The sequence below is a fragment of the Pithys albifrons genome, chromosome 28 (genome assembly GCF_047495875.1).
Source record: "Pithys albifrons albifrons isolate INPA30051 chromosome 28, PitAlb_v1, whole genome shotgun sequence".
Taxonomy (NCBI): Eukaryota; Metazoa; Chordata; class Aves; order Passeriformes; family Thamnophilidae; genus Pithys; species Pithys albifrons.
Window position 1 is genome coordinate 357,642 of NC_092485.1, and position 15,483 is coordinate 373,124.

Genomic DNA, 15,483 nt, shown 5'->3' on the forward strand with positions numbered 1-15,483 from the left:
TCATAGGCCAGGAGGCAGAAATGAAGTTGGGTCATTCCTACAAGAACCTCAACACCTGGGCTTTCACTACCACCTTCTCCTAGAAGGCATGCAGGCTTTGCTTTGTGCCTCCTACTATGTTTTTCCTCTGTTTAATCATCCTTATTGTTTGAAAGCCGTGCATAGTTTATGATTTAACTTGTCAAGCCTGCACTGCCAGTGCCTGGGTCTTGTCTTGCCTTTCCCTGCCACAGATTAATAGTTATTAACATGCACCTTTGCCACAACACTCCACTCTGGCTCTGTGTGTGTCCTGCTGGAGCCTTTTGTTGTCCTGTTGGGAAAATGGCACTTTTCACCCAAGTCTTTTCCTTGACTTCAACCTCTCAAGGGGTAAAAGTTGCCTTTGAACAAAGTAAATACCTTAAAAAATAGGCATGTTGGGTTGTGGAAGTCTCAGTTTGCTCTGTAATGATCCATAATAGGGAGGAAGAGGAGGAGGAGGGCAAGGGGAGGAAGCTGAAGGGGCTCACGGGGGTTCAAGTGCAAGATCTTGCAATTTTCACCTGTTGTGATTAGAGTTTACCCTCATGGATTGTCCCACTGAAGGAAAATGAGATTTTAAACTGGCCAAGTTTTGAAGGAAATGCCTTGGGTGGAATTACAGTCTGGGGAGGGGGGGAGCCTGAGGAGCCCTCAGGGGGACTTTCTGTCCACAATGTGATCACTTGGAGTCTGAGCTTCATCTGAGTGATTTGGACAACATCTCTTCTGCCTTTGTCCCATGTGTTGAGGAGTCCTTTGGTATGAGGAGCAGCTGAGGGAGCTGGGGCGGCTCAGCTGGAGAAAAGGAGGCTCAGGGGGGACCTTTTCAGTCTCTGCAACTCCCTGACAGGAGGGGAGCTGGGAGGGGTCGGGCTCTGATCCAGGGAACAAGGACAGGAGGAGACAAAAGGGCTTCAAGTCCTTCCAGAGGAGATAAAGGGAAAATTTCTTCCCTGAAAGGGTGGGCAGGCACTGGCACAGCTGCCAAGGGCAGTGGTGGAGTCACCAGCCCTGGAAGTGCTGAAAACACATATGGATGTGGCACTTGGGGACATTAGTGGTGAGTGGCAGTCCTGGGTTAATGGTTGGAATCTTTGATCTTGGAGGGCTTTTCCAACCTTAACAATTCCATGATCCTCTGTTATCTGCCATGAATATAGTGGGTTCAGTTGGCTCTGTGTTTGTCCCAGTGCACGTGGGCACTTCAGAGACCCCAACAGGACAATGACAAATGGGACACAGATACATGGACATAGTTAGAAAGAAGAGCCTGGAAGTATCTCCCCAAAGAGCATTTCCAGCCCCTGTCAGGATGGTTTTTTGAGATTGTCTGGTTTTATCCCAGATTATGAGGACCTTTGACCAGCTTGTCTGGTCTTTACTCTTGAGGTAGTTCAGAAGAGGAATGTCCTTCCTCTCCCTGAGGGCTGGTGACACATCCAAGATGGTTCTCAAGATGAACAAACTTTCAGAAACAATCAGAGATGATGTTTTCTTCAGCCACCTCCATCAGAAACCCCTCAGGCTCTTCCTGGCCTTCAGACTGAGCTCTTCAAGCAATAAATCAGAGTTGTGTGGTGCCAGGAGAAGCATCATCTCCAACCAGCAAGGTGACTTCAAAATGCCTTGAACATTTGAGGCTCTATATAATTATGCATTTATAAGCTCTTATATACAAGTTCTTGGAGGTGAAGGCAACTCTTCCACAACTGAAGAACTCTTGAATTCAGCTGTGTAGCAATGAATTTATACAAGAAAATTAGAGATGTGCCTAAACTGGCTCATTTTCTGGTGTCTCCTTGCTCAGCCCCAAATTCTTCAGTGCAGTGCAGGGCAAGAAAGGATCCTGAAAGGCACAGTGTGGTCCTCAGGAAGGACTGGTCAGATGGACCTGAATCAGGCCTAGAAACCCTTTTCTGCTCACTCATGGGGTCAGGAAAATGCTGTTACGTGATGTTTCCAGAGAACAAGAGGTTGATTCCAAGAAGGAATTCCCAGGGAGTGGCTTTATCTTTGTGCTCAGAATTATGGTTCTTGGGTAACTCTGGCCCACACTTCCCATTTCCAGCCCTGCCTCTCTGCTGCTGAGGCCCAACAGGAATTCCTGATCTGCAGTTTATGGGAAATCCCAGGGGAGTACAAGGGGAAGGACATCTCTCAATGTCCCGTGGCATGTCCATGGCCATTGCCTTGATTTATCAGCAAGTTCTCTGCAGCTTTGAGAGATGGGCTGATTCCAATGGGATGAAGTTCAAGAAGGCCAAGTGCAGGTCCTGCCCTTTGGCCACAACAACCCCCTGCAGCACTCCAGGCTGGGCACAGAGTGGCTGGAGAGCAGCCAGGCAGAAAGGGACCTTGGAGTACTAATTGACAGGAAGCTCAACATGAGTCAACAGTGTGCCCAGGTGGCCAAGAAGGCCAATGGGATCCTTTCCTGGATCAAAAATAGCGTGGCCAGCAGGCCCAGGGCAGTGACCCTTCCCCTGTACTCTGCATTGGTGAGGCCACACCTTGAGTGTTGTGTTCAGTTCTGGGCCCCTCAGTTCAGAAAGGATATTGAGGGGCTGGAGCAGGTCCAGAGAAGAGCAACGAGGCTGGAGAAGGGACTGGAGCACAAGTGCTGTGGGGAGAGGCTGAGGGAGCTGGGGGTGTTCAGCCTGGAGAAGAGGAGGCTCAGAGGTGACCTCAGCACTGTCTATAACTACCTGAAGGGAAGTTATAGCCAGGTGGGGGCTGGTGTCTTCTCCCAGGCACTCAGCAATAGGACAAGGGGGCACGATGGGCTCAAGCTCTGCCAGGGGAAATTTAAGTTGGAGATCAGGTGGAAACTCTTTGCAGAGAGAGTGCTCAGGGATTGGAATGGGCTGCCCAGAGAGGGGGTGGATTCACCATCCCTGGAGGTTTTTAAACACAGATTGGCCATGGCACTGAGTGCCATGATCTGGTAAAGGGACTGGAGTTGGACCAAGGGTTGGACTCGATGATCTTGGAGGTCTTTTCCAACCCAATCGATTCTATGATTCTATGATTCTATGATACCTGAAGCCATCAGGGCTGGAGAGATGTCCATAAGGAGAGTGGCCCACCAAGGCTCTGGGCTGTGGAAAATGAGGTCCTGTGGTTTCCTGCACTGCTGCTGTTCTGCACTGGGTGATGTTCTGTAGGTGCTCCCATCCCTGCAGACTCTCCTGCTGACAGCAGATCTCACTGTTTATACCACATCCATGGGAATCATCTTCCTGAGAAAATGCAAGAATTTTTAGCCACAAACCAGATCTCCATAACAGGTTCTGAGAGCCTCAGGCAAGGCAATAAATCAGGTTTATTCCAAGGATCAGTGGCTGGAGAAGACCTGAGTGGCTTCGGGGCCTTTGTGGTGGAGCTTATCCAGTTTATCTAAGAGATGAGTCTTATCAAACAATCACAGAGATTAGGGTATTTCTGACATTACCCACCAGTTTAGGAGCATCACCTGAGACAGGTACATCCTGATCTTGTACTTTGTTAGACATTCAGAGCTTGCCCTGGAAGTTAATTGGAGTGTTGGGTTTGCACTTCCTCATAACGGGACCTGAGACACCACAATTATTAAGCCCTTCTGAAAATGAACCTTCAAGGACCTTCAGCTCTCTTGGACCATCTGAAAGGGGTTAAGGAAATCCCATTGTGGAAAGTTCTTGCAGTGATGAATTGTAGCACTGAGGAAAAGCTTTTTGGGAGGGATCTGAGGTTTGCACTGCCAAAAGCTACTGGAGAGACACAGATTTTGGAAGGGCTGAGATAGGGGAAGCCAAACCCTCTGGTTAAAGCAGTGAGAAATATCAGGGAGGGTTGATGGGTTCCTCCTGATCCAAATGTCTAAAAAACATCTGAGATTTAGTGTCTCTTATCTCTCCACCATCCCAAAAATAATGATGGAGCTTGACACGTTTTCAGGAACAGGAAGTACAAGCACACAAAGTGATCTTTCTGAGATGAGACTGAAATTTAAGGCAGTGAAATTGGGCTTTTTAGTGCTTTACTATTTTAGATCCCCATGTGTTAAAATAGACCTGATGATCCTTTGCCTGTGGTGTCTGTTATTGATTATCTATTGGATTTAGTGAGCCTTGCCCAGGCCGTTTGTGCTGAGGGAGCTGCTTGGGTTCAGACACAGAAAGGCAGAATGGTGGAAGGGTCAGGGGTGGGGTTTGCTTTCAGAGAGGGAAATTGTGTTGATCTCCAAGTCAGGAGCAGAGAAGTGTGTCCCAGGGTCAGACCTTCCAGGCTGTGCAGCACAAAATATCATCAAGTTCCTCTCATACAGCAAAGGGGAGGCCACCAGGTTGGGGAGAGGGATGGAGCAGCTCTGCTATGAGGAAAGGCTGAGGGAGGGAATTGGGGTTGTCCAGCCTGGAGAAGAGAAATTTCAGGGTGGCCTTCCAGTAGCTGAAGAGACCCTACAGGACCAGGAGTGACAGGACAAGGGCCAACGGCTTCACACTGACAGAGAGAAGGTTTATATTCTGCATTGGGAAAAAACTCTTTGCCACGAGGGTGGGCAGGCCCTGGCACAGGTACCCAGAGAAGCTGTGGCTGCCCCATCCCTGGAAGTGTCCAAGGCCAGATTGGAGCAACCTGGGCGAGTGGAAGGTGTCCCTGCCCACAGCAGGGAGGGTGGAATAAGATGGACTTTAAGGTCCCTTCCAACCTAAACCACTCCATGGTTCTATGACCTAACACAGGGACCTGCTCTCTGACCCTTTCTCCTCCTCTGCTGTAGATTTTATGGCACCTGGTCTTCTGTGCTGGAACCCTTAGGGTGTCACCTGTGATCTGAGGGCTGGAGCTTCCAAGAGTTCCTCTGGAATGAACATCTTCCCTGAGTTGCCTGCAATGGCAAAGGCTCAATTTGCTGCTTGTATTTCCCAAGCTCCTGTCACTGTTCCATAACTAAACTTGCAGGAAAAAAACTAGCTCTGTGCTCTGAAAAGTGTTTGATGGGGACACTTCCTCCTGCTGAACACCTTTTTTTTCCCTTTGCAGGTTCCATGTATGATGGTTTAGCTGATGGTTATGGCTACGGGACCTCCCGGGGCAGCTACTACACCAAAACCCAAACAGGAAACAGCAGCTGGGGATATCCGGTAAGATTCCCTTTCATCTGGGAGCTGTGGCTCCCCCTGAGGTGTCTGCACAGAGACAACTCTCTAAAAGTCACACAGGAAGGTCACAGTGCTTCAGAAACTGTCCCAGGAGAGATCAGACATCACTGTGTCCTCCTGGGTAGTGATTCAGTGCAATGGAAGGGGATAGTTGAGGACCCTCCATCTGGGTTTTATTGCTTGGGGGTTTCACTGTGGACAAAGTTTGCTTTAGTTGGTGGATTGGTATCCACATGAGGGGTTTGAGGCTGTCTGAAGGATCAGTGTTGGGTTCAGACTCTTAAAATTCATTGCAGGTTTGGAGCACATCCATTGCTCACCTGCAACTGTTCCCATTTTTATTTCTGTGCCCCAAAGTTTCCCTTAGAAGAACATTAATGTGTCTGGAGAGTGATGCCCAAGGGTTCTGCATTATAACTGTGTTGCTGTTCCCAATCCCATGCTTGTGTAGACCCTTCCCAGATATTCTCTGTGCTCAGAAAAGAATGTTCAGTTCTTCCCTGGTGATTTCCAAAAAGATCATTACACATTTCCAGAGAAAGCACAGGTGAGATGGTCCTTGTCTTTGTGCAGTCTGTTTGCACATCCCACAGAGGTTCTGGACATGTCCTTGGTGTCCTTCTGGCACAACTTGTGCTCATCTTCCACCTTCCACCTGCTTCCTGTTTTCCCCTTGCTTTTCATCAGCTCTAAAGTGGAAAGGAGCAATTCAGCTCCAGGATTTGAATATGAGAGATGGAAAGGGCTCCTTTCAACAACTCTGGGACTGCAAAGCAGCTCCAAGTCAACCATCAAAGGCTTGAACCAGGAAAGGTGTTTCTATTGACTTCAAGCACACAGACAGAGGGTTGCAGCTTTTCCTGGGAGGTGCAGGACCCTCTGCCTGCTCACAGCATCAGCATTCCTGAGCTTCAGAAGGACTTATTATCTGTGCCATTCCTGATGGCCTTGGTGTAGCCCATTTGCTTCAAGGCAGGGGTGTCTCGTGCTGGGTTTGCCCCACTGTGTTTGCTGCATGTTCAGTGGGAAAACTGGGAGCACTGGAGTGCCTTTGGGATCTTGATTTACATCCTCTCTGTTGACTTGTTTCAATGGCCTTTGCTTTGCTGGTTAAACCCCAGGCACTTGGGCTTCTGCCACCACAAGGGTGACTGGAAAAGCCAGTTCAAAGGGGGCCCCCCAGATGGTGAAGGGCATTGGACAGCTCTGCCATGAGGAAAGGCTGAGGGAATTGGGGATTTTCAGCCTGGAGAAGAGAACACTCTGGGGTGACCTGATTGCAGCACTTTGGTACCTGAAGGAGCCAGTAAGAAAGATGGAGAAAGACTGTTCACAAGGGCCTGGAGTGACAGGACACAGGGAATGGCTTCAAACTGACAGAGGGCAGGGTTAGATGGGATATTGGTGAAAAATCCCTCCCTGTGAGGGTGGGCAGGCCCTGGCACAGGTTGCCCAGAGAAGCTGTGGCTGCCCCATCCCTGGGAGTGTCCAAGGCCAGGTTGGACGGGGCTTGGAGCAACCTGGGCTGGTGGGAGGTGTCCCTGCCCATGACAGGGGGTGGAATGAGATGATCTTTAAGGTTCTGAGCTTCTGTGATGGGCCAGAGCAAAGGTCCACCCATTTAACTGTCCTGTCTCCACTCCTAAGGTGATGACAGGGCCCTGCAGAAGGGTCTGGGCATGGTTTTTTGGCCACCAGAAATTCACAGCTGAGGCACCTCCTGAGGCGGAGGTGGAGTCTCTGAGCTTCATAAGTGAAATGTTTGTGAAGTTTTCTTTCAATAGTATGTTGCTGTTCTCTCTTGTGATTCCTGAGTGGAGTTTGTTACACTCTGTGTAAGCAAAATTGCTGTTCCAGCCACTCCAGTAGTTTCTGGAGGGATATTTTTGGTCAAGAGAGAGGAAACTAAACCCCAGCTCTGCAGCAGCCCCTTCAGCTCATGCTCATGCTGGGAACATGGTACTGCAGCCAGTGTTGCTCATGTGAGGATTATTGTTTAATCCTGTTAATTCCTGGTCTTCTCCCCAGTCACTGGACAGCTGGACAGATGTTGGGTAGGTGGCAATGCCCCTGCCTGCTGGGGATTTCAGTCAGCTCTGCTGGTGCTCTGGTGAACAGCCTGGAAGGTGAGGAGGAGGATCATGAGACACCAGAGGCCAATGGACACAGCAGCTCAGTCTGCTGTGGTTGACCACGGGCTCAGGCAGCTCTGGCTGTTCTCTGGAAGACTCTTCTACAGCCACTGATGAAGGAAGGTCTTCCTCTAAATTTAAGGGTCTTTCAAGTGTTTCATTCTAGAAATTTTTGCTAAGGGTGTTCAGGACCTCAACCACTTGTGAAGGATTCACGGGAAAATCCATCTTACCTAACTGTGTCTATCTGAAAATCAGCCACCTAGTCCTAACAAGTAGTCTGGGTTCCTCCCCTGGCCAACAAAGAGAGAGGTACGAGGAGGAGGTGATTCATCTCCTCTATCTTGGAGATCTGTCAGGTCAGGATGAATCAGCCCCTCTGGATTCCTATCTCCTGCCACGGGGATGGATGGGAGCAGTCACATAACAGGCTGCACTTCAGTCCCAAGTGCCATTGGCACATTGGAACACATAACCTCAAGCCTAAATCTGCTTAACAAGCTTAACAGACATCATAGTCCACAACCACACTGAGGAACCTCCTCCATTTTGCGTCTTCTTAAATGTTTCCAGACATCTGTGAGCAGCCTCCAGCTTGGCTTAAACTCAGCTTTGGTCTACAGACCTCTTTGAAGTCTGTGGAGGTTCTTTTTAAAAAATGTTTTCTGTTTGTAAATCCTGGATTGTAAGACGTGAAAACAAAGATAAAGCAAATGTATTTTTGAAGACAAAATTGCTGGACTTCTTTCCAGCTGGACCCAGAGTGATGAATGTGTCTCAACAGCAGCAGAGTCCTTTGAGGTGCAGAGCCAAATTCAGGTATTTCAGGAAAATGACCTAGTTTAGAATTCAAGAAAATTGCTTGCTCTTAGTACACCTGGAGTTAAAAAGGTGTAGCAGGAAATCCATGTCCGTGTTGTTGCTCCACAGTACCTGCAGCTGCCCTTAAATTGCAGTGTCTTAGATGCCTTAGATGGTGATGTTAAAGGACAGGAGGCTTCCTGTCTCACCCATGGCTCTTAAAAGCCCCTGGGCTCCTCCTTTTGCCTTGTCTTGTGTCTTCCTGTAAATGTGTCTTCCTTTTTGCTTCTGCCTTTTCTTCCCAACCTTATGATACCAATGTTCAAATATTAGAGCAAAAGAAACAACAGATCTGGAGGAGGAGCTCTCTCTGGACCAGTCAATGTGGCACAGGCTGCACACAGCAGTGCTGGAGTCACCACCCCTGGAAGTGTCCAAAAATGTGTGGATGTGGCCCAGGGAACATGGGCTAGCGGTGAACGTGGCAGTGCTGGGGGAATGGTTGGACTCAATGATCTCAGAGGGCTTTTCCAACCCTAATTATTCCATGGGAGTGTAAATCCATGACTGTGATTCTAACACTGCTGACTAAAACCTCTGATTTACCCTTTAGTAAAGATTATTTTCTGTTTATTCCTCTTAGTCTACCCAAGTAGGTACTCCCTGTAGTAGTAATAGCATGTTTTGGGATGCACTGACAGGTGCATTGGTGACTGCAAACCTTTCAGTGCTGGGTGGTGTCTCAGTCCAGGTGCTGTCAAGCCCTGAAGACCCCTGGAGACATTTGTCACCCTGCTGACAATGTGAGTCCTGAGTGGCCACCAGTTCCCAAAGCCATCCCACAGGATGTCCCTGTGTAAGACCTGAGTGGTGCCTCAGGAGGTTCAGTGGTGACCACGGTTTACACAGACAAACCTGAGGCAGGTTTAAGGAAGCTGAACTGGGCACCCAGAGTAGGAGAAGTCCCAGATGAGCTGCACCCTTGACTCTGACACCTCAACACTGCCTCTTAAATAGGGTCTGTTCATCAGTGGGCTCCAACCCACAGGCACAGCCTGGTGGTCCATGAGTTGCAGCGAGTGTGGTGCTCACCCCAACCGCAGGCACAGCTTTGGAGAAACACAACCAAATCCCAAACACCGTGGAAGGCAGTACATGGAGTGCCATCAGCCTCTGGGTTCAATGCTCACCCTGGGTCTGTTGGGTTGGCAAGTCCAGCCCTGCAAAGAGTCAGGGTGTTCCCAGCTGCCATGTCTGTCCTGGCACAATCAGGATGAGGCAGTCCCAGGACAAGGGGCAGATGCCCACCTGGGCTCCCTGTGCTGCTGTTTCCACAAGGAGACACAGCAGAAGGATGGGGGTGTAAGTCAAAACATGTCCCCAGAGCACTGCCCCAAACAAGGAGCAAACAAGGTCCGGGTGTGCTGGGTGGGGAATCTGGGATGTTGGGGTGCCCTGCTTCCCATGGGATGAGCAGACCCTTGTTCCCACAGAGCTGACCCAGCCTGGGGCTCTCACAGTGTCACAGAACTCCTAAGGCTGGAAAAGACCTGCAAGAGCATGGAGCATAACCATTGAGTGATCCCCACCTTGTCCCCCAGTCCAGAGCACTGAGTGCCATGTCCAGGGATGGGGACTCCACCACCTCCCTGGGCAGCCCCTTCCAATGTCTGAGCACCCTTTCCATGAAGAGATTCCTCCTGATGTCCAGTCTGACCCTCCTTTGGCATAACTTGAGACCATTCCCTCTCCTCCTGTCCCTTGTTCCCTGGGAGCAGAGCCCAACCTTCACCTATTCCATCCTCCTGGCAGGGAGCTGTTGAGAGTGGAAGGTCCCCCCTGAGCCTTCTTTTCTCCAGGTTGAGCACACACACCCCCTGGCCCCCCCATCTCCCTCAGCCCCTCCTGCTGCTCCAGCCCCTTCCCAGCTCCGTTCCGTGCCCTACACACACTCCAGTCCCTCAGTGTCTTTCTTGCAGTGAGGGGCTCAAACATCACTTAAGTGAGTAAAACCTCTGAGAGCAGCCCTGGAATATTTGGCAGGGCTGATGGTACTCCAATTAAAGCAGTTAACTGAGCTGAATCCTGGCACAGACCAGCTGAGGACCAGGGGCTCCTGGTCCAGCAGTGCTCACCACTGCACTCCTCGGGTCCCACTGCCAGAGCCTCAGGCCCTGCCCTGCCCTGCCCTGCCCTGCCTTGCCCATTCTGTTGAGTTTCTGAAGCAATTATGTCCACTATGGCACTAATGAAAAACAGACACTTTGGTGATCCCTCTGCTCTAGAGAGCATGAAAATCCTCAGCCAAATGTCCTTAGTAGGAGAAGATTGGAGAGCTTTCTCTCCCAAGTGCTTTATCTGCATCAGAGGTGTCACCACTTTGCTGTCCCTGCCTGGCTTTGCCTCCCTGGACAAGCATCTCCCATGGTCAGTGGGAACTTTGTTCCATAGGGATTTCAGGTCTAAATTTGTCATTTTCTGTGATGATGCATTCAAGTTGAAAAGAACCCCAAAATAGAGTGGTTTGGGCAATCTTATCAAAGAAAACAAAGTTTTACAGTCATTGCACCTCATTGCTCAGTCAGATCCTGGTGTCCCTCTGAGGTTTTGTACTTTGGAGGAGCAAGATGGGCATTGCCTTCTCTGGGAATGAAAAAAGCCCATGAAAAATCAGAGGGAAAAGGAGCACCCGAGTGAAGTGGGAAAGAGCATTTCACCAACACATAAACAGTATTTCTGCTGGTTTTGCAATTTTCCTCCCTGCATGGAGGGGGCAGGAGGCAGCAGCTGAAGCATTTCGCAAGCAGCAGCAAGGAGCTGTTCCCACCCATCACTCAGGGTGGGACCTGTCGTGTTGCATCGCCTGTGCTGTGCCCTCCAGCCTGGGAGAAACCTGCTCCTGACGTGTTTGTACCGAGCCCTTCGCTGCTCTCCGTCTGCTGCTCCAGAAACAAACCGATGGCAAGGGGAGGGGAAAAGAAAGGAGGGGCGGGTGTTGAACCGGAGGCGTCCTGAGATGCAGGGGCAGCTCTCTGGCATGGACCCTGATGGGGAGCACAGGCAGAGCTGGCATCAGAACCCAGTCCTGGGGCTGGGACACCTCACTCTGAGGTTCTGCTGCTCTGCAAAGAGGGGAGAGACTTGTCCTGTTTAGCTGAAGAGTTTATGGGAGGCAAAGACAGAAAAGGACTCACTGGGAGTCCTTTTCTATCCTCACTGGCTGGGATGGTGCCATTTTCAGTTTCTCCCTAAAACCAGTATTATGCCAGCTCAAAAAAAGGGGTTAAACATGTTTATTTACCTGTTTTATGAGATGGATGGGCATTCCAATCATTGTGGCTGAAACATGTTGCAGGTTAAGAGCTAATGAGCCAGAAATGCTCATTAATTTGCAGGAAGTTCTGTGCTGCTGACAGTGAAGGGAAGCACTTACTGGGCCTGGCAGGGGCACCAGTGCTCCCAGTGCTGCCTTTCCCCCCATCCCTGCCCACCTTGTTATAATATGAATGAATGAATGAATGAATGAATGAATGAATGAATGAATGAATGAATGGCTCCCAAGGCCTGGCCTCAAACATATGGACTCATTTCACAGCAGGGAGGAGAAGTTCAGGCTAAAATTGAGGATGTGGGGCTGCCTGGCTGCACATGAGCATCCTCCTGAATCCAACAGGCACAGGGGACTGGCAGTGCCAGATGGAATGGCTGGAACCACAGAATCATGGAATGGCTTGGGTTGGAGGGGATCTTCAAGCTCATCTCTTTCCCTGCCATGGGCAGGGACACCTTCCACTGTCCAGGTGGCTCCAAGCCCCACCCAGCCTGACCTTGGACACTTCCAGGGATAGGACAGCCACAGCTTCTCAGGGCAACCTGTGACAGGACCTGCCCACCCTCACAGGGAAGAATTTCTCCCCAGTGTCTAATCAAAACCTACTCTATGTCAGTGTGAAGCCATTTTCCCTTGTCTTATCCCTACAGTTCCTGATGAACAATCTCTCTCAAGCTTTCCTGTAGGTCCCTTCAGATATTGGAAGGTGCTATGAGATCTCCACAAACCTTTTCCTCTCAAGGTTGAACATCCTCAAATCCCCCAGGGAGGTATTCCAGTCTCATTATTATTTTCATGGCCTCCCCTGGACTTGCTCCAACAGTTCCATGTCCTCCTTGTGGTGGGGACACCAGAACTGTGAGGAGGGTAGAGGGGGACAATCCCCTCAGCCTCCTCCTGCCCATGCTGTGGGGATGAGCCCAGGACACAGTTGACTTTCAGGGCTGCAAACTCACATTACCACAGGACCTGTGTGCTGCAAGGAGACCTACCAAGCTGCCCTGACTTCTCACTTCCCATGGGGAGAAGTCTTGGTGGCAGCCTGGGCCCTTCAGAATGGTTTCCAGACCTCGCAGTGCAGAGGGAATCACCACTTTCCATCCCCACCCCACTTTGAGGGATTCCTGGTTTTTTTCCAGATTTCTCTGCAGTCCTGAAGGGCAGAGATGTGGCCCTGGCACACTGTGCCAACACCCATGAGCAGTGGGCAGATGCAATTCAGGCTGTTGGGAAACCTGGGTGGCTGGGGAGGTTTGGAGGCCAGAGATTGGTGATTTCCTTGCACTGATGGTGCTCTGCACAGGGGGAGCTCACCCTACACATGGAATGGCAGCAGCAGAACGTGTGAGATGGTTGTCAGGTCCTCTTTAAACCACAGACTGTGTAACAGCATCACCTTCACCTTCAGAGGTGTCACCTCCTCCCCAGACAGATTACCTTGCTCCTTCCTTGCTGTGCTTCCCATCTCAGAGATCCCTGCAGCCAGGGAAGAGATCACAGCTCAGGAGATTCCTTTGCCTTGGCCACGGCTGCTCCAGGGGAAGAAGTGACAGTCTCTGCCCCAGCTGGGTCAGCATCCCACATTGGGGTGCAAGTTTTTGTCTGAGAAAGCCACTCCTAAGGCACAGACTTTGCTGAGATCAAGAAGGGATCACTGTGTGAGGATTCCTAGGGACTGTTTGGCAAGAGCTCCTGAAATCTCCCAGAGCTGCAGGACACTCCTCATCGATCTGGAGGCTTTGGATCAGGCTCCTGCTGCAAAGAGGAATTCTAAGATACCAATTAGTTCACTGCCACTTGAAAGAGATTAAAATGGGCTCAGCCAAGCATCTGGTAGAATCAGCAATAAAAGTCATGCACTGACTTTGGTAATGAGCTTCACATCACACGGGAACTATTTTCCCATGAGTTTGCAAAAGGCTTCCCCGCCCTGCTGGGACCTGCACTGACTTGCCACTCAGGGCTCCCTATGTTGCAGAAAGGTGTCTTTCCAAACAGGCAGTGGCTTTGCTTCACCCATCCCAGGGCTGGCAAGGAAGAGAACAATGCTATAGGCCACTGGAAACCCCAGCAGGAAATCTAGAATTGATAACTCTATCTCAGTAAACAGAGCCACACTCACACCTTCCCGGGCAGCCTGTGTGAGAGCACTGCAGAGCACACAAAAGCCTTAGATAAACAAGTTACTCTTCCAGGGTTGGCTGAATCGGTTTCAGCAGATGCCCAGGGGCAACTCAGCTCTGCCAAGCTTCTGACAGCCCCACAGAATAATCCCAGCTTCCACTGACTCACAAAGAAAGCCGACAGGGCTCACGTCTAACAAGCTGCTGTCTGTCCTGAGGCTGCTGCCAGTGGTGAGCCCTGGGAGGGGGTTCCTTGCCCCACCAGGCAGCCAAGTCCACCCTGCATCTTCCCACAGCAGCCCTGGCCCATCACTGTCCCACCCCTCACTGTCCCATCCCTCACTGCCCCACCCCTCACTGTCCCACCCCTCACTGTCCCATCCCTCACTGTCCCACCCCTCACTGTCCCATCCCTCACTGTCCCACCCCTCACTGTCCCACCCCTCACTGTCCCATCCCTCACTGTCCCATCCCTCACTGTCCCATTCCTCACTGTCCTATCCCTCACTGTCCCATCCCTCACTGTCCCATTCCTCACTTTCCCACCCCTCACTGTCCCATCCCTCACTGTCCCATCCCTCACTGTCCCACCCCTCACTGTCCCACCCCTCACTGTCCTATCCCTCACTGTCCCACCCCTCAGTGTCCCACCCCTCACTGTCCCACCCCTCACTGTCCCACCCCTCACTGTCTTATCCCTCACTGTCCCACCCCTCACTGTCCCATCCCTCACTGTCCCATCCCTCACTGTCCTATCCCTCACTGTCCCATCCCTCAGTGTCCCACCTCTCATTGTCCCACCCCTCAGTGTCCCACCCCTCAGTGTCCCATCCCTCACTGTCCCACCCCTCACTGTCCCACCCCTCACTGTCCCACCCCTCACTGTCCCATCCCTCACTGTCCCACCCCTCAGTGTCCCATCCCTCACTGTCCTATCCCTCACTGTCCTATCCCTCACTGTCCCACCCCTCACTGTCCCATCCCTCACTGTCCCATCCTTCACTGTCCCATCCCTCACTGTCCCACCCCTCAGTGTCCCATCCCTCACTGTCCCACCCCTCACTGTCCCACCCCTCACTGTCCCACCCCTCACTGTCCCATCCCTCACTGTCCCACCCCTCAGTGTCCCATCCCTCACTGTCCTATCCCTCACTGTCCTATCCCTCAGTGTCCCATCCCTCAGTGTCCCACCCCTCATTGTCCCACCCCTCAGTGTCCCACCCCTCACTGTCCCACCCCTCACTGTCCCATCCCTCACTGTCCCATTCCTCACTGTCCCACCCCTCACTGTCCCACCCCTCACTGTCCCACCCCTCACTGTCCCATCCCTCACTGTCCCATCCCTCACTGTCCTATCCCTCACTGTCCCACCCCTCACTGTCCCATCCCTCACTGTCCCATTCCTCACTGTCCCACCCCTCACTGTCCCACCCCTCACTGTCCCACCCCTCACTGTCCTATCCCTCACTGTCCCACCCCTCACTGTCCCATCCCTCACTGTCCCATCCCTCACTGTCCCACCCCTCATTGTCCCACCCCTCAGTGTCCCACCCCTCACTGTCCCACCCCTCACTGTCCCATCCCTCACTGTCCCACCCCTCACTGTCCCACCCCTCAGTGTCCCACCCCTCACTGTCCCACCCCTCACTGTCCTATCCCTCACTGTCCCACCCCTCAGTGTCCCACCCCTCACTGTCCTATCCCTCACTGTCCCACCCCTCACTGTCCCAGGGGTTTCTAAACACAGAAAAAGGAATCAAAAAGGAGGATGGTGTCACCTTAGAAGCACATACCTGGTAGATCATGACTTCATGAAAGGTGGCTTTGCTGTTGCTGCACATCCCAAACAAAACTGGGATGGAGAGACCCTTGTGCATGGCCACCCTGGACACTTCACAGGCTCACAGAATGTGCTGAGCTGGAAGGGA

At 51.4% G+C, this 15,483-nt stretch overlaps 1 protein-coding gene across 1 annotated transcript in view; it reads left to right on the forward strand.

The window, feature by feature from the left end:
• PKP1 (plakophilin 1) overlaps positions 1-15,483 on the forward strand; it is a 60,874-nt gene that overhangs the window by 5,436 nt on the left and 39,955 nt on the right. The window contains exon 2 of the mRNA XM_071578910.1: positions 5,050-5,150. Coding sequence (XP_071435011.1) covers positions 5,050-5,150 — 101 coding nt within the window. The remainder of the gene's footprint in view (positions 1-5,049; positions 5,151-15,483) is intronic.